This window comes from Electrona antarctica (assembly GCF_951216825.1).
Source record: "Electrona antarctica genome assembly, contig: scaffold_39, whole genome shotgun sequence".
NCBI lineage: Eukaryota > Metazoa > Chordata > Actinopteri > Myctophiformes > Myctophidae > Electrona > Electrona antarctica.
The window spans coordinates 305,536-331,404 of record NW_027637102.1 but is presented as its reverse complement, the minus strand read 5'-3'; the positions used below and the strand labels follow the sequence as shown (position 1 = coordinate 331,404).

At 45.0% G+C, this 25,869-nt stretch overlaps 2 protein-coding genes across 2 annotated transcripts; both read right to left on the bottom strand.

Annotated features, from left to right (window-relative positions):
- Window positions 1–909: 909 nt before the first annotated feature.
- On the bottom strand, window positions 910–5,306 carry LOC306919151 (nuclear factor 7, ovary-like; the record flags this gene model as incomplete). The annotated part of the gene is made up of 2 exons (XM_079531981.1): window positions 5,252–5,306; window positions 910–2,371 (listed from the first exon to the last, which is right to left on the bottom strand). The coding sequence occupies exon 2, from the start codon at window positions 2,344–2,346 to the stop codon at window positions 910–912; it is 1,437 nt and encodes a 478-aa protein (XP_079388107.1). The 5' UTR covers window positions 2,347–2,371; window positions 5,252–5,306.
- A 2,788-nt stretch (window positions 5,307–8,094) lies between these two features.
- On the bottom strand, window positions 8,095–25,107 carry LOC306919150 (gastricsin-like; the record flags this gene model as incomplete). Its single annotated transcript, XM_079531980.1, has 9 exons — window positions 8,095–8,259; window positions 13,009–13,107; window positions 13,375–13,525; window positions 14,788–14,904; window positions 15,812–16,011; window positions 17,370–17,488; window positions 20,208–20,325; window positions 23,026–23,170; window positions 25,055–25,107. 9 exons carry the CDS (start codon window positions 25,105–25,107, stop codon window positions 8,095–8,097), a joined length of 1,167 nt encoding a protein of 388 aa, XP_079388106.1.
- Window positions 25,108–25,869: the final 762 nt, after the last annotated feature.

Sequence of the window (25,869 nt, the reverse complement as noted above, 5' to 3'; positions counted from 1 at the left end):
GACGAAGAGTCAAGACTGCGATGGAGTTCTCCGACACTGAACCGGATTCATTCATTTCAGGGGGGCAGCAGAAAAAAACTTCAACCGGGCATAACTTTTTTTGTTGTCCTAGAAACACTACCCAGTGTAAATGCAGGCTCTTTTAAATGGCTTCCAACACAAAAACTAAACATTGTATCAACTCAGTTTATTTTTTTCCTGGAAGCAGACAAGTCAAGCTTTCTCTGAAGGTCTGTCGTTGTCACACATTCACAACAGAGAATTTTCAATAAATCATTCAAAAACGGCATTATGCCATAGAGAAGTCTACCTACTATATAGAAATCCTTGAAACTCTCAAAGAGTTAAAAAGCTATTTCACCCCATCTTTAAAAAGCCATTTCACCCCATCTTTAAAAAGCCATTTCAAGATGTAATATCATCAATAACGGGAAAAAAAACTATCTTTTCAGGAAATTAATAAATAAATGTACAGAGTGGGGGGGAACAGTACAATATAAAACACGTTATCAGTAATTATCATATCAAACATGTCAAATTATGCCAATACAATTACACACTGACTGTGTGTGTGTGTGTGTGTGTGTGTGTGTGTGTGTGTGTGTGTGTGTGTGTGTGTGTGTGTGTGTGTGTGTGTGTGTGTGTGTGTGTGTGTGTGTGTGTGTGCGTGCGTGCGTGCGTGCGTGCGTGCGTGCGTGCGTGCGTGCGTGCGTGCGTGCGTGCGTGCGTGCGTGCGTGCGTGCGTGCGTGCGTGCGTGCGTGCGTGCGTGCGTGCGTGCGTACATAAATTAAATGACATGCAATTCAAAATTATTCATAAACCAATCCCTTCTGATTACCATGGACATATCCTAATCAATACCAGATCAATATATTCTCTAGGGTTTTTTATATTGGACGCTAGACGTTCTAACTGTGGTTTTCCAGAGTGATCTTCCCTGGTAACATCTTCAGAGACGGACCATCAGCATCATAATTATCAATGAGTGGAAACAGTGTCTCAGTGAAGGTGTGTGTGAAGGTGTGCAGGTGTGTGTTAGAATCAGGATCAGAGAAGGACAGTCGTCCTGTGTCCCAGTCCAGATGGACTCTGATCCTCTGGGGTTTCTGATTCACTGAGAGAACAGTCTCCTCATCATCATCACCAGGTTCTGATGAGTAGATTGCTCTGTATTCATCCCTATAGAACTCTATTCTCCAGCATCCTCTCCCTGTGTCTCCCTCCCTCCGGTACAACTCCTCACACACACCTACTTCCCAGCATGCATTGTCTCCAACCTCAACATCCCAGCTGTGAGACCCTGAGTCAAAGCCCTCAGAACCCTGGACACTGAACTCATGGTTAAACCTCTCTGGGTTGTCAGGAAGCAGCTGCTCCCCTCCTCCACATCTCATACTGGTCAGATCATCAGACAACATGAGCCATCGACCAGCAGTGTTGGGGTCCAGGACGACAGGAGTGTAGGAGACCATGTCCTTCATCTTGTCCCAGACTCTGAAGGTCAGGTTCTTCAGGTGTTTGGCCTGGTCTATCAGCGCTCCTCCTGAGAGCGGCGGTGGGTCCTGCAGGGTGAGCTGGACTCCCTCCATGGTGGTCTTGTAGTTCTGCAGGAATGAGACGTGGTCGTCGGCTCTCAGCTGGTCCTCGGCAGCTTGGATTGCGTTGGAGAGGGTTTCCATTTCTCTGCTCAGAGCCTCAATCCTCTCCTTCATCTCCTGACTCTTCTGAGCCTCTTCCTCCCGCAGAGCGGCCATCCTGGCCTCCTCTTCCTCCTGTAGGAACCGGCGGAGATTCTCAAACTGTTCCTTGATCTGCGTCTCTGTGTTCCTGGCCTGAACCTTCATGTGGTTTTCTGTTATGTCGTAATTAGTTTTAACTTTATCAAATACCTTCAGTTTCTCCTTTAAAGGCTCCAGTGATTCCTGGACCTTCTGTTTGCAAAGATCAGACGCTTCGTCCACGGGTAAGAACTCGTGTCCGGCGTGTTTCTTCGAGTCGCGACACACGAGACACGCCAGCTGTTGGTCGTCCAGACAGAAGAGCTTCAGCTTCTCGCCGTGTGCGCTGCAGAGGACCTCAGAGCTCAGCGACGACGAGGAGCTCCGGCCTTTCTCCTCCAAGAGCTTCTCACACAGGTTCTTCAGAACAAAGTTTGTGAGAGGATGGTCCTTGGAGGATCTCCTCTGACAAACGGGACATTCCCTCGTTGGTCTTTCCGTCCACCATTCCTGCAGACAGTCTTTGCAGAAGCTGTGTCCACAGGACAGCACGATGGGACGTTTAAAGATCTCGTGACACACGGGACAGCTCAGATCCTCTTCCCGACGACTCAAACGGGAAGCCATTCTGTTGGGTCTGCCGGTCACACACCTGATCTGGAAGGTTCTCTCTCTGTTGTCTGAGTTACACCAGACACTAGAAGACACAAACAACAACAATAACATTATCAGTAGGGATGCACATCAGCAGCATAATCAGAATCGTTCATATCGGCCATAAAAATGTCATATCGGTATCGGATCGAAAATAATCCAGATTATTATTATTATTTTATTCAGTTTTCACCAGTACAAATCTAATTAAATGACAAAAGTAAAAGTTCATCAGTTCAATATAAACCAAAAGTGTCTATACTATACTTCTAGTCTAGAACAAAAGCCAAATGAAATATGATGTCAAATCTTAAAGGACAACATTCGTTTTTTTCAACCACGGTTCATGTTTTAGGTTATTATCGTTATTAGGTTAGGTTATTAGATTGTTATTAGAGAAGGTAAAAGAGGAGTATTTTCTTTTCTTCCATTTGCTGCTTTCTTTTGTTTTAGGGATTTTAGCTGTTTTTAACAGGGGGCGGGGCATTCGAGCATGGGGATGAATAGGCCTATGTTTTTCTCTACAAAATGTTATAGCGATTTTTTTTATGTATTATTTACTCTAGTCCTACTAGACCCCAAGAAATTACATCTGGCCACAAAAGATCACAGGATCTACTGAATGTGGCAAACTGACATATTGAGCCTACAGTATGACACAGTGTGGCTTCCCCCCAGTATAGGCCTCCTTCACATTCAGTAGAACCTGTGATCTTTTGTGGCCAGATGTCATTTCCTGGGGTCTAGTAGGACTATAGTAAACAATACAAAAAAAATCACTATAAAATGTTGTAAAAAAAATACATATTTAGCCCCATGCTCGAATGCCCCCGCCCCCCTGTCAAAAACAGCTAAAATCCCGAAAACAAAAGAAAGCAGCAAATGGAAAAAAGAATCACACCTGTGTGAACTGAGTGGTGTAAGGTCTTATATAGACTGATCAGCTGTGGTCTGACGTAATGTCTGACGTAATGAAATCACACCCGTGTGAACTGGGTGACCAAAGCAACCGTGCTCATTTTTTGAGCACGGACAGACAGACAGACACGTAAACTAACAAAGCCAGTTGTAGGAGTGGTTTACACCACTCAAAAAATACTCATCTTTTACTTTCTCTAATAACAACCTAAAACATGAACCTTGGTTGAAAAAAAACAAAGTTGTCCTTTAAGTAAAAATAACCTTTACATTTTTACTTTACATTTAATGTGTGTTCTCGTCTCATTCAGTTGTGAAAACAGACACTTAGAATAGAGTATAGGCTGTTTATTGATTGATTGAATACTTTATCAACAGGCTTTGGGCCAATCAGCCCCTACAGGGCCTATAGGCTTGTTTCCATTGTGGTCCTCTGTATAATATCGGAATCGTTCAGAATCGGTATCGGCAGATATGACCCTGCAAATAATTGGAGATCGGATATCGGTCATAATTTCATAGTCGTGCAAGAGTATCAGAATCAGCTTTATAGAGCGTATGCGCATGCTTAAAGTGAATGGCACATCGAGTGGCAAAGCAACATGCAAAGTGAGTTTAACATTGTTTAAAGATGGAGTGCCACAATTTTTGTATTCAGTACTTCATTAGACACCCTGGAGTCGTTTTTATGTGCAATGGTGTATTAACTTTGTATTTAGGGTTTCTTCCTGGAGGCTGAACCCTTGACAGTCAAACGGGCCAGTGAAATAAACAGTAATATAGTGACATCACACTATCAGCCCCTCTCCTAACCCCTCCCCCTTTATCATACAACTACAGCTGTGGGTGCGGCTTCAGTTCAGGTGGATCACCACCCATCACCACCCACCATGCAAACCAGGCATACTTAATGAACTGGTGGGCGTGTCCACATAAAAGCATGATTTTAACAAATACTGTACACTTTTTGGAAAAAGTTCTTCCTCCTTATATTATAATACCTGATGATCATGTTTTAGGGTGGAAAAAATTGTGGCACTCCATCTTTAATGTTGTTTAATGCAATCAGATAGGACTTTTCTGTTTGGATGTATGGGCTGTCAAGGCCAGAAAGTAGTTTTTTGCCACTCAGTAGGCATTCCTGCATAACTTCCTGGTTTGATGATGATGTCACGCGCATACTCTCTATTGTCACATCACAGGTTTACAATGTAAAAACGTGGTTGGACTTTGTTCCCGTCGTAGATTTTATTATTGTGGTTGCACCGGACTATATAGTAATTTTAACACTATTGCATCAGATTATAGTAATTGTAACTCTATTAGTGTGGTTGCACCAGACTATAGTAATTGTAACTCTATTAGTGTGGTAATACAGGGCAGTATTGGTTTTTCTTTGAGACCGTAATGACTACAGTTACAAAACTAGGAGGGGATGTTCATAATAATTACAAAAACATATGATTATATCGGTCGGCCTCATGGTGGCGCTATAACAGCAATAACAATGTGTATAGGGCTTAAAGTGATTCATTTATGTTTTGTAGAAATATTAATACAAATCTCCAAAGTAACTATAGTAACTGAAGTTATCAAATCATGATTATCATGTAGTGGAGTAAAAGTACAATATTTGCAGAAGTAAAAGTACTGGATATTAGAAATTATGAAGTAAAGTACAAGTAAATCAAAATTGTACTTAGTTGAGTAAATGTACTTAGTTACTTTACGCCACTGTACCTGAGAAAAGTAAAGGTGTGTGACTATGGTATTAGTAGTTATAGTAATGGTAGTAGTAGTATTTATTACTGTATTACTGTAGTAGTATTCAGTCATAGTTTTTGCTCTTTTTATACTCTTTCTTCTAAGGTTCAATGTACTTCTCTTTATTGTTACATCGTGTGTACATAAGGTGTTTACGTACAGGTAAAAGTGAGTTTTTGTTTGGCTTCCTTCTTACCTCAGTGGAGATCGTAGCAGTTAACAGTCTGTCGATCTGCCAGGTTGTCCAAATGATCCGTCCGTCTATTTATTGATCTATTTATTGATCTATGTATTGATCTAAGGTATTGATCTAAGGTATTGATCTATTTATTGATCTATGTATTGATCTATGTATTGATCTATGTATTGAACGTGAACGTGAACGTGAACGTGAACGTGTGAGAAAATGGCTGAGACGATTGTAGAAGGAAATGGACTTTGGATTCATATTGTTCTGATAACAGGAATGACATGCACACACACGCACGCACGCAGACACGCAGACACGCACGCACGCACGCACGCACGCACGTACACGCACACGCACACGCACACGCACGCACACACACACACGCACGCACGCGCACACGCACACGCAATGTTATCGCAAGACAGTGGATCAAAGTTCATGTTCCTGTAGATGGGTGTAGCCTACTGTTGCTCCCGGCCATGCCGGCCGACACAACGTGTATGGTTTTGCACAGAGCATTAGCATATCCACTAGTACATTTAGACATGAACACAGTAGCATATCCACTAGTACATAGACATGAACACAGCATATCCACTAGTACATATAGACATGAACACAGTAGCATATCCACTAGTACATATAGACATGAACACAGTAGCATATCCACTAGTACATATAGACATGAACACAGTAGCATATCCACTAGTACATATAGACATGAACACAGTAGCATATCCACTAGTACATATAGACATGAACACAGTAGCATATCCACTAGTACATATAGACATGAACACAGTAGCATATCCACTAGTACATATAGACATGAACACAGTAGCATATCCACTAGTACATATAGACATGAACACAGTAGCATATCCACTAGTACATATAGACATGAACACAGTAGCATATCCACTAGTACATATAGACATGAACACAGTAGCATATCCACTAGTACATATAGACATGAACACAGTAGCATATCCACTAGTACATATAGACATGAACACAGTAGTATATCCACTAGTACATATAGACATGAACACAGTATATCCACTAGTACATATAGACATGAACACAGTATATCCACTAGTACATATAGACATGAACACAGTATATCCACTAGTACATATAGACATGGACACAGTAGCATATCCACTAGTACATATAGACATGAACACAGTAGCATATCCACTAGTACATATAGACATGGACACAGTAGCATATCCACTAGTACATATAGACATGAACACAGTAGCATATCCACTAGTACATATAGACATGAACACAGTATATCCACTAGTACATATAGACATGGACACAGTAGCATATCCACTAGTACATATAGACATGAACACAGTAGCATATCCACTAGTACATATAGACATGAACACAGTAGCATATCCACTAGTACATATAGACATGAACACAGTAGCATATCCACTAGTACATATAGACATGAACACAGTAGCATATCCACTAGTACATATAGACATGGACACAGTAGCATATCCACTAGTACATATAGACATGAACACAGTAGCATATCCACTAGTACATATAGACATGAACACAGTAGCATATCCACTAGTACATATAGACATGAACACAGTAGCATATCCACTAGTACATATAGACATGAACACAGTAGCATATCCACTAGTACATAATATAGACATGAACACAGTAGCATATCCACTAGTACATATAGACATGAACACAGTAATCATTATCCAGGCAGGTTTCGGGGGTACAGTCAGTCAAGGGATCTATCTATCTATCTATCTATCTATCTATCTATCTATCTATCTATCTATCTATCTATCTATCTATCTATCTATCTATCTCTCTCTCTCTCTCTCTCTCTCTCTCTCTCTCTCTCTCTCTCTCTCTCTCTCTCTCTCTCTCTCTCTCTATCTATCTATCTATCTATCTATCTATCTATCTATCTATCTATCTATCTATCTATCTATCTATCTATCTATCTATCTATCTATCTATCTATCTATCTTGATTTAGCCTTTTAGGGTTTTTCATATAGATTGTTGATTAAAGACTTGTCAGTCAGTTCTTGCGTCAAATTGAACAGTAGTTGGAGACAAAATGAAAGACCTTCTTCTGACAGACCAGAGTTTGTTTTTGTTGTTTTTTATTAATTAATTTATTACCACATCCTTTATTTGTTTCCCATGTCTGCATGCAGCGTTTATTCACTTTAGAAATGTACTTGTAAAAGTACAAAGGTATTGGAATGAAAATGTACATAAATTACCAAAAGTAGAACGTACTCATTATAGAGCACCAAAGTCTGACGTCTCTATCGCTAGAGGGCGCTAAGTCCACGGGTTCATGTACTTTTTATTTGCATTATACAGTAATCCACATATAGGGGGATCTTAGATCATATAAGAACTGTGTTTGAAAATTAAACAAATCATCCCGGGCCGTTTCACTCATAGGGATATGAAGAATCAACTGACTGAGAGAAAACGCTAATGTTCAGCTAATGTAACTGAATTAGTTAGATTTTCGCTAGAATCAGACTCTATATTATGAGTGACTGACTGTCATAAACGATACAGAGACACAGTTTGTTTATTTTTGTACCACAATTCTTATATGAGACGATTTTAAGATCACCCCATGTTATTCTCCATGGAGAAAACTTGGAACCATGGGATGAGTGAGTGACGTCAGGACTTTAGAACCATGGGATGAGTGAGTGACGTCAGGACTTTAGAACCATGGGATGAGTGAGTGACGTCAGGACTTTGGCGCCCTATGCAGAATGCCCGGTATAATATGACATGTGGTCCCATCCCTACAGGTCAGAGCTGTGATGTTTAAACAGCCGTGGCGAGGCCCAGACGGTTGTCGGCGCGGTCGTAGACGGAGTAGAACTCCCTGAGGAAGACGTCTCCGAGGATCCACAACGGCTGTCCGCTCTGCGACGGCAGATAGGTGGCGCCGATGGCCACAGAGCAGTACTGGTATCCGGGCTCTTGGTGCTGTACACGGGATTATGAGACGTGAGTTTATCATCATAACATTTTTGAGCATGCATACATTGTGTACCAACGCTGCCCGGGTGCGTGTAACGCACTGAACGCATACATCGTGTAACGTACTGTATGCTGCCTGGGTGTGTGTGTGTGTGTGTTGGCGTGCACGTGCTCATGCGCACAGACTCAAATGTAGTATATGTTTCTGGGAGGAGCAGGGATGGAACCCCAGTCTCCCTCTCGACACTCAACCGACACTCAACCTGTCTCCCTGTCGCCAGACCGACACTCAACCTGTCTCCCTCTCGCCAGACCCCCAGAACCCCCCAGAACCCCAGTCTCCCTCTCGCCAGACCGACACTCAACCTGTCGTGAACCCCAGTCTCCCTCTCGCCAGACCGACACTCAACCTGTCGTGAACCCCAGTCTCCCTCTCGCCAGACCGACACTCAACCTGTCGTGAACCCCAGTCTCCCTCTCGCCAGACCGACACTCAACCTGTCTCCCTCTCGCCAGACCCCCAGAACCCCCCAGAACCCCAGTCTCCCTCTCGCCAGACCGACACTCAACCTGTCGTGAACCCCAGTCTCCCTCTCGCCAGACCGACACTCAACCTGTCGTGAACCCCAGTCTCCCTCTCGCCAGACCGACACTCAACCTGTCGTGAACCCCAGTCTCCCTCTCACCAGACCGACACTCAACCTGTCGTGAACCCCAGTCTCCCTCTCGCCAGACCGACACTCAACCTGTCGTGAACCCCAGTCTCCCTCTCGCCAGACCGACACTCAACCTGTCGTGAACCCCAGTCTCCCTCTCACCAGACCGACACTCAACCTGTCGTTGAACCCCAGTCTCCCTCTCGCCAGACCGACACTCAACCTGTCGTGAACCCCAGTCTCCCTCTCGCCAGACCGACACTCAACCTGTCGTGAACCCCAGTCTCCCTCTCGCCAGACCGACACTCAACCTGTCGTGAACCCCAGTCTCCCTCTCGCCAGACCGACACTCAACCTGTCGTGAACCCCAGTCTCCCTCTCGCCAGACCGACACTCAACCTGTCGTGAACCCCAGTCTCCCTCTCGCCAGACCGACACTCAACCTGTCGTGAACCCCAGTCTCCCTCTCACCAGACCGACACTCAACCTGTCGTTGAACCCCAGTCTCCCTCTCGCCAGACCGACACTCAACCTGAACCCCAGTCTCCCTCTCGCCAGACCGACACTCAACCTGTCGTTGAACCCCAGTCTCCCTCTCGCCAGACCGACACTCAACCTGAACCCCAGTCTCCCTCTCGCCAGACCGACACTCAACCTGAACCCCAGTCTCCCTCTCGCCAGACCGACACTCAACCTGAACCCCAGTCTCCCTCTCGCCAGACCGACACTCAACCTGAACCCCAGTCTCCCTCTCGCCAGACCGACACTCAACCTGAACCCCAGTCTCCCTCTCGCCAGACCGACACTCAACCTGTCGTGGGTTAGCCCTAACCCTAACCCTAACCCTGAACCCCAGTCTCCCTCTCGCCAGACCGACACTCAACCTGTCGTGAACCCCAGTCTCCCTCTCGCCAGACCGACACTCAACCTGTCGTTGAACCCCAGTCTCCCTCTCGCCAGACCGACACTCAACCTGTCGTGAACCCCAGTCTCCCTCTCGCCAGACCGACACTCAACCTGTCTCCCTCTCGCCAGACCGACACTCAACCTGTCGTGCCAACTGGGCTGAGCCCGATTGGCAGGGCTACTGTGGGCGGAGTCTTGGCTGGACGCTACACATGCATTTGAATGTGTACAGATCACTAATATAGTGTAGCCTACTGTACGTTTCAGGAGTTAACTCATACCTTCTGGATGTAAGCAGAGGGTAGGAGACTTACCGTCTGGATGTAAGCAGAGGGTAGGAGACTTACCTTCTGGATGTAAGCAGAGGGTAGGAGACTTACCTTCTGGATGTAAGCAGAGGGTATGAGACTTACCTTCTGGATGTAAGCAGAGGATAGGAGACTTACCTTCTGGATGTAAGCAGAGGATAGGAGACTTACCGTCTGGATGTAAGCAGAGGGAGGCAGAGGGTAGGAGACTTACCGTCTGGATGTAAGCAGAGGGTAGGAGACTTACCTTCTGGATGTAAGCAGAGGATAGGAGACTTACCTTCTGGATGTAAGCAGCGGATAGGAGACTTACCTTCTGGATGTAAGCAGAGGGTAGGAGACTTACCTTCTGGATGTAAGCAGAGGATAGGAGACTTACCTTCTGGATGTAAGCAGAGGGTAGGAGACTTACCTTCTGGATGTAAGCAGAGGATAGGAGACTTACCTTCTTTATGTAAGCAGAGGGTAGGAGACTTACCTTCTGGATGTAAGCAGAGGGTAGGAGACTTACCTTCTGGATGTAAGCAGAGGGTAGGAGACGTACCGTCTGTATGTAAGCAGAGGATAGGAGACTTACCGTCTGGATGTAAGCAGAGGGTAGGAGACTTACCTTCTGGATGTAAGCAGAGGATAGGAGACTTACCTTCTGGATGTAAGCAGAGGGTAGGAGACGTACCGTCTGGATGTAAGCAGAGGATAGGAGACTTACCTTCTGGATGTAAGCAGAGGGTAGGAGACTTACCGTCTGGATGTAAGCAGAGGGTAGGAGACTTACCTTCTGGATGTAAGCAGAGGGTAGGAGACTTACCTTCTGGATGTAAGCAGAGGGTAGGAGACTTACCTTCTGGATGTAAGCAGAGGGTAGGAGACTTACCGTCTGGATGTAAGCAGAGGGTAGGAGACTTACCGTCTGGATGTAAGCAGAGGATAGGAGACTTACCGTCTGGATGTAAGCAGAGGGTAGGAGACTTACCTTCTGGATGTAAGCAGAGGATAGGAGACTTACCTTCTGGATGTAAGCAGAGGATAGGAGACTTACCTTCTGGATGTAAGCAGAGGGTAGGAGACTTACCTTCTGGATGTAAGCAGAGGATAGGAGACTTACCTTTTGGATGTAAGCAGAGGATAGGAGACTTACCTTCTGGATGTAAGCAGAGGATAGGAGACTTACCTTCTGGATGTAAGCAGAGGGTAGGAGACTTACCTTCTGGATGTAAGCAGAGGGTAGGAGACTTACCTTCTGGATGTAAGCAGAGGGTAGGAGACTTACCTTCTGGATGTAAGCAGAGGGTAGGAGACTTACCTTCTGGATGTAAGCAGAGGGTAGGAGACTTACCTTCTGGATGTAAGCAGAGGATAGGAGACTTACCTTCTGGATGTAAGCAGAGGGTAGGAGACTTACCGTCTGGATGTAAGCAGAGGGTAGGAGACTTACCGTCTGGATGTAAGCAGAGGATAGGAGACTTACCGTCTGGATGTAAGCAGAGGGAGGCAGAGGGTAGGAGACTTACCGTCTGGATGTAAGCAGAGGGTAGGAGACTTACCTTCTGGATGTAAGCAGAGGATAGGAGACTTACCTTCTGGATGTAAGCAGAGGATAGGAGACTTACCTTCTGGATGTAAGCAGAGGGTAGGAGACTTACCTTCTGGATGTAAGCAGAGGGTAGGAGACTTACCTTCTGGATGTAAGCAGAGGGTAGGAGACTTACCTTCTGGATGTAAGCAGAGGGTAGGAGACTTACCTTCTGGATGTAAGCAGAGGGGGGCAGAGGGTAGGAGACTTACCTTCTGGATGTAAGCAGAGGGAGGCAGAGGGTAGGAGACTTACCTTCTGGATGTAAGCAGAGGGTAGGAGACTTACCTTCTGGATGTAAGCAGAGGGTAGGAGACTTACCTTCTGGATGTAAGCAGAGGATAGGAGACTTACCGTCTGGATGTAAGCAGAGGGTAGGAGACTTACCTTCTGGATGTAAGCAGAGGATAGGAGACTTACCGTCTGGATGTAAGCAGAGGGAGGCAGAGGGTAGGAGACTTACCGTCTGGATGTAAGCAGAGGGTAGGAGACTTACCTTCTGGATGTAAGCAGAGGGTAGGAGACTTACCGTCTGGATGTAAGCAGAGGGTAGGAGACTTACCGTCTGGATGTAAGCAGAGGGTAGGAGACTTACCGTCTGGATGTAAGCAGAGGGTAGGAGACTTACCGTCTGGATGTAAGCAGAGGGTAGGAGACTTACCGTCTGGATGTAAGCAGAGGGTAGGAGACTTACCTTCTGGATGTAAGCAGAGGGTAGGAGACTTACCGTCTGGATGTAAGCAGAGGGTAGGAGACTTACCTTCTGGATGTAAGCAGAGAGTAGGAGACTTACCTTCTGGATGTAAGCAGAGGATAGGAGACTTACCTTCTGGATGTAAGCAGAGGGGGGCAGAGGGTAGGAGACTTACCTTCTGGATGTAAGCAGAGAGTAGGAGACTTACCTTCTGGATGTAAGCAGAGGGAGGCAGAGGATAGGAGACTTACCGTCTGGATGTAAGCAGAGGGAGGCAGAGGATAGGAGACTTACCTTCTGGATGTAAGCAGAGGGAGGCAGAGGATAGGAGACTTACCGTCTGGATGTAAGCAGAGGGAGGCAGAGGATAGGAGACTTACCTTCTGGATGTAAGCAGAGGGAGGCAGAGGATAGGAGACTTACCGTCTGGATGTAAGCAGAGGGTAGGAGACTTACCTTCTGGATGTAAGCAGAGGGGGGCAGAGGATAGGAGACTTACCGTCTGGATGTAAGCAGAGGGTAGGAGACTTACCGTCTGGATGTAAGCAGAGGGAGGCAGAGGGTAGGAGACTTACCGTCTGGATGTAAGCAGAGGGGGGCAGAGGGTAGGAGACTTACCGTCTGGATGTAAGCAGAGGGGGGCAGAGGGTAGGAGACTCCGCTGATGACGAAGTGGAGAGTTGGCAGGTTGTTCATTTCGTTGCAGTTCACCACGTACTGGAAGACAACATTATGACAGAATAAAACTAAGGACATGATAATATAAGACATATATAAATAATATATACAGTAAGGACAGTTCACCAAATCAACATTATGACATTAGGACAGGGATAGGAGCATCTTGTCGGGCATTGACTCTTCTCATGTGCACATTTTCATTGACTCGGTCTCGTCTCGGTCTTGCACATAATTTGCAATTCCCATTGCGTGCGTGCGTGCGTGCGTGCGTGTGTGCGTGCGTGCGTGCATGCGTGCCCTCACCATGCCGGTGTAGCCGTACTCCACAGCTCCGATGGCGTCCATGAGGTCATAGTACACCTGGCGGGGGGCGGTCAGCTGGGACGTCCCAGTGTCCACGATGGCCTGACAGCCTCCAGAGCACCAGCCGGTCAGCCGGTCGTTGATCCTGAATCTGCAGCAGCAGTGAGGACAGTGACAGAGCCATTAGAACAGGACAGTGAGGACAGTGACAGAGCCATTAGAACAGGACAGTGAGGACAGTGAGGACAGTGACAGAGCCATTAGAACAGGACAGTGAGGACAGTGAGGACAGTGACAGAGCCATTAGAACAGGACAGTGAGGACAGTGAGTATAGTGACAGAGCCATTAGAACAGGACAGTGAGGACAGTGACAGAGCCATTAGAACAGGACAGTGAGAACAGTGACAGAGCCATTAGAACAGGACAGTGAGGACAGTGACAGAGCCATTAGAACAGGACAGTGAGGACAGTGACAGAGCCATTAGAACAGGACAGTGACAGACCACACGCTAAATCTTCATCAGAAACAGAGTGCATCAAATTGGAGTGACTGACTAAAGATTGGAAAATTGAGTCTAACGTTGTTTAATGCAATCAGAACAATCAAAAAACTACTTTCTGGCCTTGACAGCCCATACATCCAAACAGAACAGTCCTATTCTGTTTGGGATGTATGGGATGTATGGGTTTGGATGTATGGGGCTGTCAAGGCCAGAAAGCAGTTTTTTGTGTTTGTTTGTTTTTTTCTACTCCGTAGGCGTTCCCGCATAACTTCTAGGTATGATGATGATGATGATGTCACGTGCATACCTTCTATTGTAAACAATACAGAGACACCTCTCTCTAATATCCCAGAGACAGTTAGTTTGTTTTTGGACCACGATGCTGATTAAAATCACATTAATGTTATTCTTAGCCTGCCGCCATTAATTAATCCCTCGATTGCGTATTGCCATGGTTTAATCACGCGTGACACTTACTTTGAAGAGCCAAATATCCGTAATCGCATTTTACTATGAAACCATTCCGTGTGTGTTGACGAAGCTGGTGCTCGTTCTCTCGGTCGGTGGTGGAAAAAGTGGACCGCGAGTATCACAGCGCCTGCTACAGGCCGTTGAAAACGCTTGTCTGGGACAAAGCGTCCTCTGCAATGTCGCTTCTGTGAGATAAAGCCGTCTGAAAACAGAGCCCGCAATGTTAGTGGATGCGCGCGCATTTTCAAAATGGCCGCGCCCATTGTGTCAGAAGCATAACAAAGCGAACGGACGGTAGATTTCGATACGATCGTATTAAAACATGCATTAATGAATACATCGCTGTTAAAACGGCTTTTCCGTTTGTGGCAGGCTACAAGATTCTACGTTTTAAAATTCCTATGTTCCTGGCGGGTAAACGATTAAAACGGTACATACCCTTCCACAGCGATCTGCCAGTAGGATTCAGAGGTGACAGGAGTCCAGTTGATCGGTCCCTGGAACTTGGTGCTGTCCACTCCTCCGAAGGACAGCTCACTGCCCTGCTGTCCTCCCCTAGACGAGACAAGACAACATGTCACAACCTAGTGTACACTCCTCCAAAGGTCAGCTCACTGCCCTGCTGTCCTCCCCTAGACGAGACAAGACAACATGTCACAACCTAGTGTCCACTCCTCCAAAGGTCAGCAAAGGTCAACATGCATTTTCAGAAAACCTTCAGGAAAAGATCAGGAGCGTGAAGAGTTGGAATGACACATCTGTAGCTGGAGAGGGAGAACGTTTCAGTGTTGAGGTACATGAGGCTTGGATCTACCTGGACAGGGAGAACGTTTCAGTGTTGAGGTACATGAGGCTTGGATCTACCTGGACAGGGAGAACGTTTCAGTGTTGAGGTACATGAGGCTTGGATCTACCTGGACAGGTGGAACGTTTCAGTGTTGAGGTACATGAAGCTTGGATCTACCTGGACAGGTGGAACGTTTCAGTGTTGAGGTACATGAGGCTTGGATCTACCTGGACAGGGAGAACGTTTCATTGTTGAGGTACATGAGGCTTGGATCTACCTGGACAGGTGGAACGTTTCAGTGTTGAGGTACATGAGGCTTGGATCTACCTGGACAGGTGGAACGTTTCAGTGTTGAGGTACATGAGGCTTGGATCTACCTGGACAGGTAGAACGTTTCAGTGTTGAGGTACATGAGGCCCTGGACAGGTGGAACGTTTCAGTGTTGAGGTACATGAGGCTTGGATCTACCTGGACAGGTAGAACGTTTCAGTGTTGAGGTACATGAGGCTTGGATCTACCTGGACAGGGAGAACGTTTCAGTGTTGAGGTACATGAGGCTTGGATCTACCTGGACAGGTGGAACGTTTCAGTGTTGAGGTACATGAGGCTTGGATCTACCTGGACAGGGAGAATGTGTCAGTGTTAAGGTCCATGCTGATTGGACATACTGTATACCTGGACAGGTGGAAAGCAAAGAGGTTTTGGTTCAGCAGCTTCTGGGACATCATGTTGTCCACGACGGGCGTCTGTCCTCCGGCCGAGATGGACGGGTACGCCAGGCCCAGGATGCCGTCGAACTTGGCCTCCACGAAGTTCTGGCCCGGCTCGTTGGTGCTCAGGCCGATCTCCTGGTGGTCGATCACGATGCCGCCGACCTGCAGGGTACGCACGACCACCGGCGAGGTCAAGACTATAGAGGATGGAGCTCGATAATCGTTTATTGATAACGAGCGCCTTATCGATCAGGCTTATCGAGCCAGGTTCTTATCGAGCATTTTCTATAGTTTTTGTGGAAAGACAGGAGACGACAACGAATTCTGAACAGAACCAGTATCTTTTACTAGGGCCTTCAAATGCAGTACTTTTACTAGGGCCTTCAAATGCAGTACTTTTACTAGGGCCTTCAAATGCAGTACTTTTACTAGGGCCTTCAAATGCAGTACTTTTACTAGGGCCTTCAAATGTAGTACTTTACTAATAGACGGAAGGCAATTGACCTTTTTACTTTACTTACTTGAATTTTTGGCAGGTATCGATACACTTTTCTGTTTGTACCAGCATGGGCGATTAGATTTATTTCTTGATCGCCTCTTGTCTTGATTGTTTAAACATGACGTCATGGGCCACTGCACTATGCTCCATAACAGCCTCGATAAGCCCAAATCTTATTGATAATGGGTACGCTTGTTATCAGGGTTTTATTTGGGTATCGGGTATCGAGCTTCATCCCTAGTCAACACAGGGGATTCAGTCGGGTACAGAAGTGCTAATGTTGTAACCACCGGAATTTGAGACAGCTAAACATCCTCAGCCGAGGCCAAACCTCGCGGGTGCGTATAGTGTTAGTCCTACGTTCCACTAATCTGACATTACTACCCCTAAGCGGCGCCGGCTACGCCCTAACTGCGGAAGGGGTAGTAATGTCAGATTATTGGGTGCCGAAGCCACAGGTGAATCCTAACCGGCCACGTATGTCGGACTATTGGTACCACGGACTGGGCTTCAGTCGGAGCGACTCTGCTGCACTAAGAGTGTTGTACTGATATTGTTATTTACTGTTGTGAATGTGTTGTAGTGACACACCAGGCCACCAGGGGAACGTCCTGATTTAAGCCCGTTTTGAATGAAAGCCCAGGGTGTGTGATCAGATCACAGCGGCAGTAAGCCAAGACGTCTTTATTTGTGAATCTCTGGAACATCTGTGGGATATTTCATTTGTTTAATTATCACTTCCTTCCTGGACTACAATTCCCATAATGCTTTGGTGCACTTCTTCTCCTTGTGGATACTGAGACAACATGTAGTCCAGGAAGTAAGTGAGCCCAGACAGTGTCCATGACATCAGAGACACTGGGCTCACTGCTTAAATCTAAAATATCTAAAACCACATATTACACACATAAAGTCCCCCAGGAAAATATTCTAAATCTTCTAAACGTCATTACCATAATTTATATGATATATATTTTTTTGCAAAAAGGGTGAAGGGTTTCTCTTTAAATGTTAAACTCACGTTGACGTTGTCGTATGCGAACGTTCCAGAAAGGCTTCCGGCTCCGTAGGGCAGGTAGAACGTCTTGCCGTTGGCGGAGAAGGTAGACGAGAGGTTGGGGTTGAACTTGGTGTGAGTGTCTGGAAACACCAGAGGTCACAATCATCATTAAAACCCATTTAGGACGTCGAAATAAAAAAAAAGAGTCTTCTAGATCATGACAGTTTTCTGAAATGTTTCTATATCAGTGGTGCTCAATATTTCATGTCAAGGACCCCCAGAAATGATGTGTAATTGGCTAATTGCCCACCGACCCTTATCTGAAAATATGTTGTTCCAGGGACCCCCCAAGAAGCAAAGATTTGAGTTAAAAACGTTCGCTCTGAAAGAATATATATTCAAAGATTTGCGCCACATTTTCAGGATTTTTCAAAAATAGCAGACATACAAGCTTGTGCGCTATGAGCTTGTAGATCTGCTATTTTCCAATAGCTGCTAAAGTATAGCATAATGCTTAAAACACCAAAAGGGGTTCCCGTCCAGAATGGGTTAAACAGACGACTACAGATTCCTACAGACCGTGAACAAGTAAGCTTTTAGATCATCTGCTATTTGTGGTGAAGAGATTTATTGTAGATTGACAAAGAACTCCAGTCCAGTCCATATATGGGGTCTATAAGTGGTTAAACTGAAGTGATATTGATCAATTCCAAGTATTCTGAGACACACCTGGACTTAACGTCACAGCACCCTAGGGTGCCATGCATGGCACCCACTTTATTTTATTTAGTTATTTATTTGACAGGGACAAAGCTCATTAATCAACACGTCAGTTTTCACATCCATGTAAATGGGTCAGAGTTAGACAGAAGCTAGTTTTCATCTGTAGTCACTGAGTAGGCTCTTAAAAATTATGATAAAACTATCCATACAAAAACACAATACAATACAATATAATACAAGGACAAATAAACATGGTACAGGGACAGAACAACTGCAGAGTGATGTGAGAAGTGACACTACAGCTGACTCATGATTACAGATTTGATGTGTTGTTAAGTCACCTCTTCAGGTTGAATTTGAAGGTCAGATAGTTGGAGGCATAGATATATATAAGAAAGCTAGATGGCTCACCCGCGCTGCTGGCCAATGAAGAGCGACGTTGCTACGTGGCGGCCATCTTACCTCGGGGCCACATAACATGGGCATGTACTTTTTAAATACCCATAACTTGCTCAAACGGTTTGGTTTGTTATAAACGTCAGAGACGTCCGCATACTTATATGCTTTTATGTGACATTTTTATAAAAAATTAAGCAGATAAGCGTCCTGAATCATAGCCACGTTGACAACGTTTGTATTAAACCAACCCGTTTGTAAATCCGTCAAGATTTGAGGGAGTTATGACTATTTTTGTTTGAGCTGCCATTGAAAATATACTGTACTGTAACCCCTCAGCAAGATGGCCGCCGGGAGAAATCCGTCAGAGACTCCGCCTTGAGCCATCTAGCCTTTATATATGTCTATGGTTGGAGGTCTCTCTTACTTCTGTAGGGAGACTGTTCCAGGGATGGGAGGCTCTAACAGAGAAGACTGTTCTATCAAACACACTACATCTGGATGGTCCTTCCCAGTGATGGGAGGCTCTAACAGAGAAGACTGTTCTATCAAACACACTACATCTGGTTAGCATTTCACAGTCCCCTCTGGTAGTTGCCCTTGTTGCTCTGTCACCACTGTCCCGTGTTGCTTCTGTGACCACTGTTCCTTGTTGCTCTGTCACTACTGTCCCTTGTTGCTCTGTCACCACTGTCCCGTGTTGCTCTGTGACCACTGTTCCTTGTTGCTCTGTCACCACTGTCCCGTGTTGCTTCTGTGACCACTGTTCCTTGTTGCTCTGTCACTACTGTCCCTTGTTGCTCTGTCACCACTGTCCCGTGTTGCTCTGTGACCACTGTTCCTTGTTGCTCTGTCACTACTGTCCCTTGTTGCTCTGTCACCACTGTTCCTTGTTGCTCTGTCACCACTGTCCCGTGTTGCTCTGTGACCCATGTCCCTTGTTGCTCTGTCACTACTGTCCCTTGTTGCTCTGTCACCACTGTTCCTTGTTGCTCTGTCACCACTGTCCCGTGTTGCTCTGTGACCCATGTCCCTTGTTGCTCTGTCACTACTGTCCCTTGTTGCTCTGTCACCACTGTCCCGTGTTGCTCTGTGACCACTGTTCCTTGTTGCTCTGTCACCACTGTCCCGTGTTGCTTCTGTGACCACTGTTCCTTGTTGCTCTGTCACTACTGTCCCTTGTTGCTCTGTCACCACTGTCCCGTGTTGCTCTGTGACCACTGTTCCTTGTTGCTCTGTCACTACTGTCCCTTGTTGCTCTGTCACCACTGTCCCTTGTTGCTCTGTCACCACTGTCCCTTGTTGCTCTGTGACCACTGTCCCTTGTTGCTCTGTGACCCATGTCCCTTGTTGCTCTGTCACCACTGTTCCTTGTTGCTCTGTCACCACTGTCCCTTGTTGCTCTGTCACCACTGTCCCTTGTTGCTCTGTGACCACTGTTCCTTGTTGCTCTGTCACCACTGTCCCTTGTTGCTCTGTGACCACTGTCCCTTGTTGCTCTGTGACCACTGTTCCTTGTTGCTCTGTCACCACTGTCCCTTGTTGCTCTGTGACCACTGTCCCTTGTTGCTCTGTGACCACTGTCCCTTGTTGCTCTGTCACCACTGTCCCTTGTTGCTCTGTCACCACTGTCCCTTGTTGCTCTGTGACCACTGTCCCTTCGACCTATATGAACTGTTTCAGTGGTGGAGGTCCAAGTACATTAAAAAAGTCCAAACATACAGTTAGTTTGGTACTCACTGCAGGCCTGCGTGTTGCACTTCACGGAGTCCACCCACAGGTTGGACGAGCCCGTGTCAAAGAGCACCTGGAAGGACTGAGGGGGGGTCCCGATGCTGATGGCTCCATAGTAGGTGGTCTGGTCAGTGGGGGGAGGGGAGCGCATGCGTTAATCACAGCGGAGACCAGAATGCTCGCCCTCGAAACACGGTCGCTTCGGGTGCAAAACTGGAGACCTCGACACACGACACAATCTCTACCGAGTATTCCTAAACGTAATTTAACCTCAGTTAAGTTCTAAACCTAACCTTATTCCTAACCTTAACCTCAGTAAAACTATGTCTAAACCTAACCTTATTCCTAACCTTAACCTCAGTAAAACTATGTCTAAACCTAACCTTATTCCTAAACTTAACCTCAGTAAAACTATGTCTAAACCTAACCTTATTCCTAAACTTAACCTCAGTAAAACTATGTCTAAACCTAACCTTATTCCTAAACTTAACCTCAGTAAAACTATGTCTAAACCTAACCTTATTCCTAACCTTAACCTCAGTAAAACTATGTCTAAACCTAACCTTATTCCTAAACCTAACTGTTGCAAAGGCTTTCACTTAGAGTTCCATATATAACCCATAGCCCCATATATGGAGACAACAGCGATATCCAGCGCTGACATCAGATTAATGTAGAAACTCCAAAGATGGATATACACAGTGGTGACATCATCGTAACACTAGACTTGCACAGCATAAAAGGCGGCTCCCATGGCTTCTAAACCTGAGATTCCAGGCAACGCACGCGGTATCTCCAACAGGTCAACATATACGAATCAAGGTATCTGGCTTTACAACCCATATACCTTGAATGGCTTGTATTACCTTGGGTACGAGTCTTCTAGATGAGACAGAATAACTGGCTAATGGCTAAGCAACTCGTAGAGCATTGAAGTAGAGGTTTCCACATCCCGGTTAAGTTCGTATCGAACACCACTGTAGCGGGTCCTAACGAAATAATCAGCACTGGTTCGAGCTATTTTACATGGTCGTCTAAACCTAACCTTATTCCTAAACTTAACCTCAGTTAAACTATGTCTAATACCTAACCTTATTCCTAACCTTAACCTCAGTAAAACTATGTCTAAACCTAACCTTATTCCTAACCTTAACCTCAGTAAAACTATGTCTAAACCTAACCTTATTTCTAACCTTATCCTCCGTATAACAAATAATACAATAAATAAATGAACCTTGGGCGAGCGTGTCTTCTGGTTCTCGTCACAGCAGGTATAACCCTAACCTTGGGCGAGCGTGTCTTCTGGTTCTCGTCACAGCAGGTATAACCCTAACCTTGGGCGAGCGTGTCTTCTGGTTCTCGTCACAGCAGGTAGAAGGAAAACAAGTTCTATCACCTTTCATACGTGGTTGCTGGGCTAATAATACGTGTAATATGTGACTATGGGCAGTATTATGCGTGTCTTAAGTACCAGGTCTTATTACTTAACTTAAGACCTGGAGGCGTGATCAATGCCATTTGGCTATTCTGAGTGGCCAAACAGCATTGACCACGCCTCCAGGTCTTAAGTTAAGTCATAAGACCTGGTACTTAAGACACGCATAATACTGCCCTATATGTCTATCAGAGTTCATGGTATGCAGGCGTGAAAAATGTCAGAAGTTGGACATACAGTATAGAGTATACCTTCAAGATCTCCTCTCGCATTGCATGAATAGTATACACTAGTATAGTGTTTCAGACTATTGCTTTTGACGAAGGGTTTCTCATGTCAGCGTAGTTGTTGATGTACATGTTTATAGTGTATTTAGTGTATATAGTGTTTTCTCACGTCAGCGTAGTTGTTGATGTACATGTTTATAGTGTATTTAGTGTATATAGTGTTTTCTCACGTCAGCGTAGTTGTTGATGTACATGTTTATAGTGTATATAGTGTATATAGTGTATATAGTGTTTATAGTGTATATAGTGTATATAGTGTATATAGTGTTTATAGTGTATTTAGTGTATATAGTGTTTATAGTGTATATAGTGTATATAGTGTATATAGTGTTTATAGTGTATTTAGTGTATATAGTGTTTATAGTGTATATAGTGTATATAGTGTTTATAGTGTATTTAGTGTATATAGTGTTTATAGTGTATTTAGTGTATATAGTGTTTATAGTGTATATAGTGTATATAGTGTATATAGTGTTTATAGTGTATTTAGTGTATATAGTGTTTATAGTGTATTTAGTGTATATAGTGTTTTCTCACGTCAGCGTAGTTGTTGATGTACATGTTTAATTGTTTATAGTGTATTTAGTGTATATAGTGTTTTCTCACGTCAGCGTAGTTGTTGATGTACATGTTTAATTGTTTATAGTGTATTTAGTGTATATAGTGTTTTCTCACGTCAGCGTAGTTGTTGATGTACATGTTTATAGTGTATTTAGTGTATATAGTGTTTTCTCACGTCAGCGTAGTTGTTGATGTACATGTTTATAGTGTATTTAGTGTATATAGTGTTTTCTCACGTCAGCGTAGTTGTTGATGTACATGTTTATAGTGTATTTAGTGTATATAGTGTTTTCTCACGTCAGCGTAGTTGTTGATGTACATGTTTATAGTGTATTTAGTGTATATAGTGTTTTCTCACGTCAGCGTAGTTGTTGATGTACATGTTTATAGTGTATTTAGTGTATATAGTGTTTTCTAACGTCAGCGTAGTTGTTGATGTACATGTTTATAGTGTATTTAGTGTATATAGTGTTTTCTAACGTCAGCGTAGTTGTTGATGTACATGTTTATAGTGTATTTAGTGTATATAGTGTTTTCTCACGTCAGCGTAGTTGTTGATGTACATGTTGGCGGAGCCGACAAACTCATTCCCCCGTTGGTACTTCAGAGCGGGATCCTGATAGGGCAGTTCCACGCCCTGTTCTCTGAGCGTCTGGCGCATGGACTTATGTTTAGTCAGAGGAACCCTGGGAGTGGGAAGAGAGCGGGCACAATAATTAACACAGACAAACAAATAGGTTTGGTCCTAAACATGTGTCCTACAGAGGTCAGGGGTCATCAGTGTTTCCTACAGAGGTCAGGGGTCATCAGTGTGTCCTACAGAGGTCAGGGGTCATCAGTGTGTCCGTACCAAGGCCCCAGTGAGGCCAGGGCCGCGGGAAGATGTTTACACTAGCAGGTGCTGAACGTTCAGTAGGGTGCGCGCGCGGTCGCGTGCGCCGCAAAATGTGCGTGCACGCGCCTCGTGCACGCGCATTTTTTGCGCAATTTCACGCAGAAAAGTGTCTTTTACTTTCCCTCCACACGCATGAGCAAACTGACACAGGTAATTAACCAGCATAAGGTGCTGATACTGTGATACAGCATATTTATTAAGCCTAGTAACAGAAATCTCGAGTTACACACCTGTTCTATTCTACAGGAACAATCCCTGGATGGAGTCTACACAAGAAAGCTACGAATGGCACTAGGTGTCACATGGACGGACCGCATCAGAAATGTGGACCTCTATGGGGACCTACCACGGGTCACGGACAAAGTCAGAGAGAGAAGGATGAGACTGGCAGGGCACTGCGCCAGGCACCCAGAACTTGAGGCAAGTAAATTTACTCTATGGGAGCCAACACGGGGCAAAGCCAGGAGGGGAAAGAAGCGTACCATCTAATGTAGACGTGCTGCAGAGCTCAAGAACCTGATGTTGGATAGGAATTTGTGGAGGGCAGCGATCCAGGAATCCCGAGTTGGTGTTGGCTAGACCTCACTCTCGCAGCAACTAACTAACTAACTAACTAACTAACTAACTAACTAACTAACTAATATTCATTCAGGGCTATCTAGATTTATTTTTAAATCTACTGCAACAACATAATCAACAAACTATACAATAAATAACTGGTCAAACATTGGCTAAATTGTCAAGAAGGAGGCAACAGTTGTGAAACTGTTCACAGCGCATCGCTAAGTGACACGTTGTGAGCTTGCGATGCATTGTGAGCTTATAGATCTGCTATATTGTCACAGTATGTATCTGTGGAGATAACAGTGAGTTTATAAAGAAAGCAGTTACCTGTGGATGCTCTCTGCTAGCACCACACAGACACAGACCAGAAGAATATCTTACCTGTGGATGCTCTCTGCTAGCACCACACAGACACAGACCAGAAGAATATCTTACCTGTGGATGCTCTCTGCTAGCACCACACAGACAGACCAATAGAATATCTTACCTGTGGATGCTCTCTGCTAGCACCACACAGACAGACCAATAGAATATCTTACCTGTGGATGCTCTCTGCTAGCACCACACAGACAGACCAATAGAATATCTTACCTGTAGATGCTCTCTGCTAGCACCACACAGACAGACCAATAGAATATCTTACCTGTGGATGCTCTCTGCTAGCACCACACAGACAGACCAATAGAATATCTTACCTGTGGATGCTCTCTGCTAGCACCACACAGACAGACCAATAGAATATCTTACCTGTGGATGCTCTCTGCTAGCACCACACAGACAGACCAATAGAATATCTTACCTGTGGATGCTCTCTGCTAGCACCACACAGACACACCAGAAGAATATCTTACCTGTGGATGCTCTCTGCTAGCACCACACAGACAGACCAATAGAATATCTTACCTGTGGATGCTCTCTGCTAGCACCACACAGACAGACCAATAGAATATCTTACCTGTGGATGCTCTCTGCTAGCACCACACAGACAGACCAATAGAATATCTTACCTGTGGATGCTCTCTGCTAGCACCACACAGACAGACCAATAGAATATCTTACCTGTGGATGCTCTCTGCTAGCACCACACAGACAGACCAATAGAATATCTTACCTGTGGATGCTCTCTGCTAGCACCACACAGACCAGAAGAATCAGACACTTCATGTTTCACCTCCGGTGTTATCTCACACAACCCTCCAGGAATCAGGATTAACACAGACCTCCGTCAGGACTAGAACAGGCTTTATGTAGGCTACTATTCTATATCAGTCCCTTATCAACTCCCTAATCACCTCAGCTGAGATGGGGTGACCCTTCTGTCACACTCTTTATTTTTGCTTTTAGACCATTTATTTATACAGTGCATAATTATATAGCCTTCATATCACCTTTTCTTTGCGATAGTGGAAGTAAACACTTCACACAACACTTCACACAACACTTCAGCATAAAGTACATGAGTGAAGCCCAGGGTGTTCCATTTCATCTGAAGGAACCTACTGTAACTGTCACGTGATTCACATGTCTTTATGGCCCCTTGTTAAGTTGGCTCCAACCCCTTTGTTAGTGCCAAATCTGGGTTGAATCTGATGTTGTGATTGTGGACGTAGTTTGACGACTACATTGGTGTCTTTGTGGTGTAGCGTATCTTGGTGTAGTTGATCTATTTGCAGTAGTTTGGCAGGTACATGGGTGTCTATGTGGTGTAGTTGATCTATTTGCAGTAGTTTGACAGGTACATGGGTGTCTATGTGGTGTAGTTGATCTATTTGCAGTAGTTTGGCAGGTACATGGGTGTCTATGTGGTGTAGTTGATCTATTTGCAGTAGTTTGACAGGTACATGGGTGTCTATGTGGTGTAGTTGATCTATTTGCAGTAGTTTGGCAGGTACATGGGTGTCTATGTGGTGTAGTTGATCTATTTGC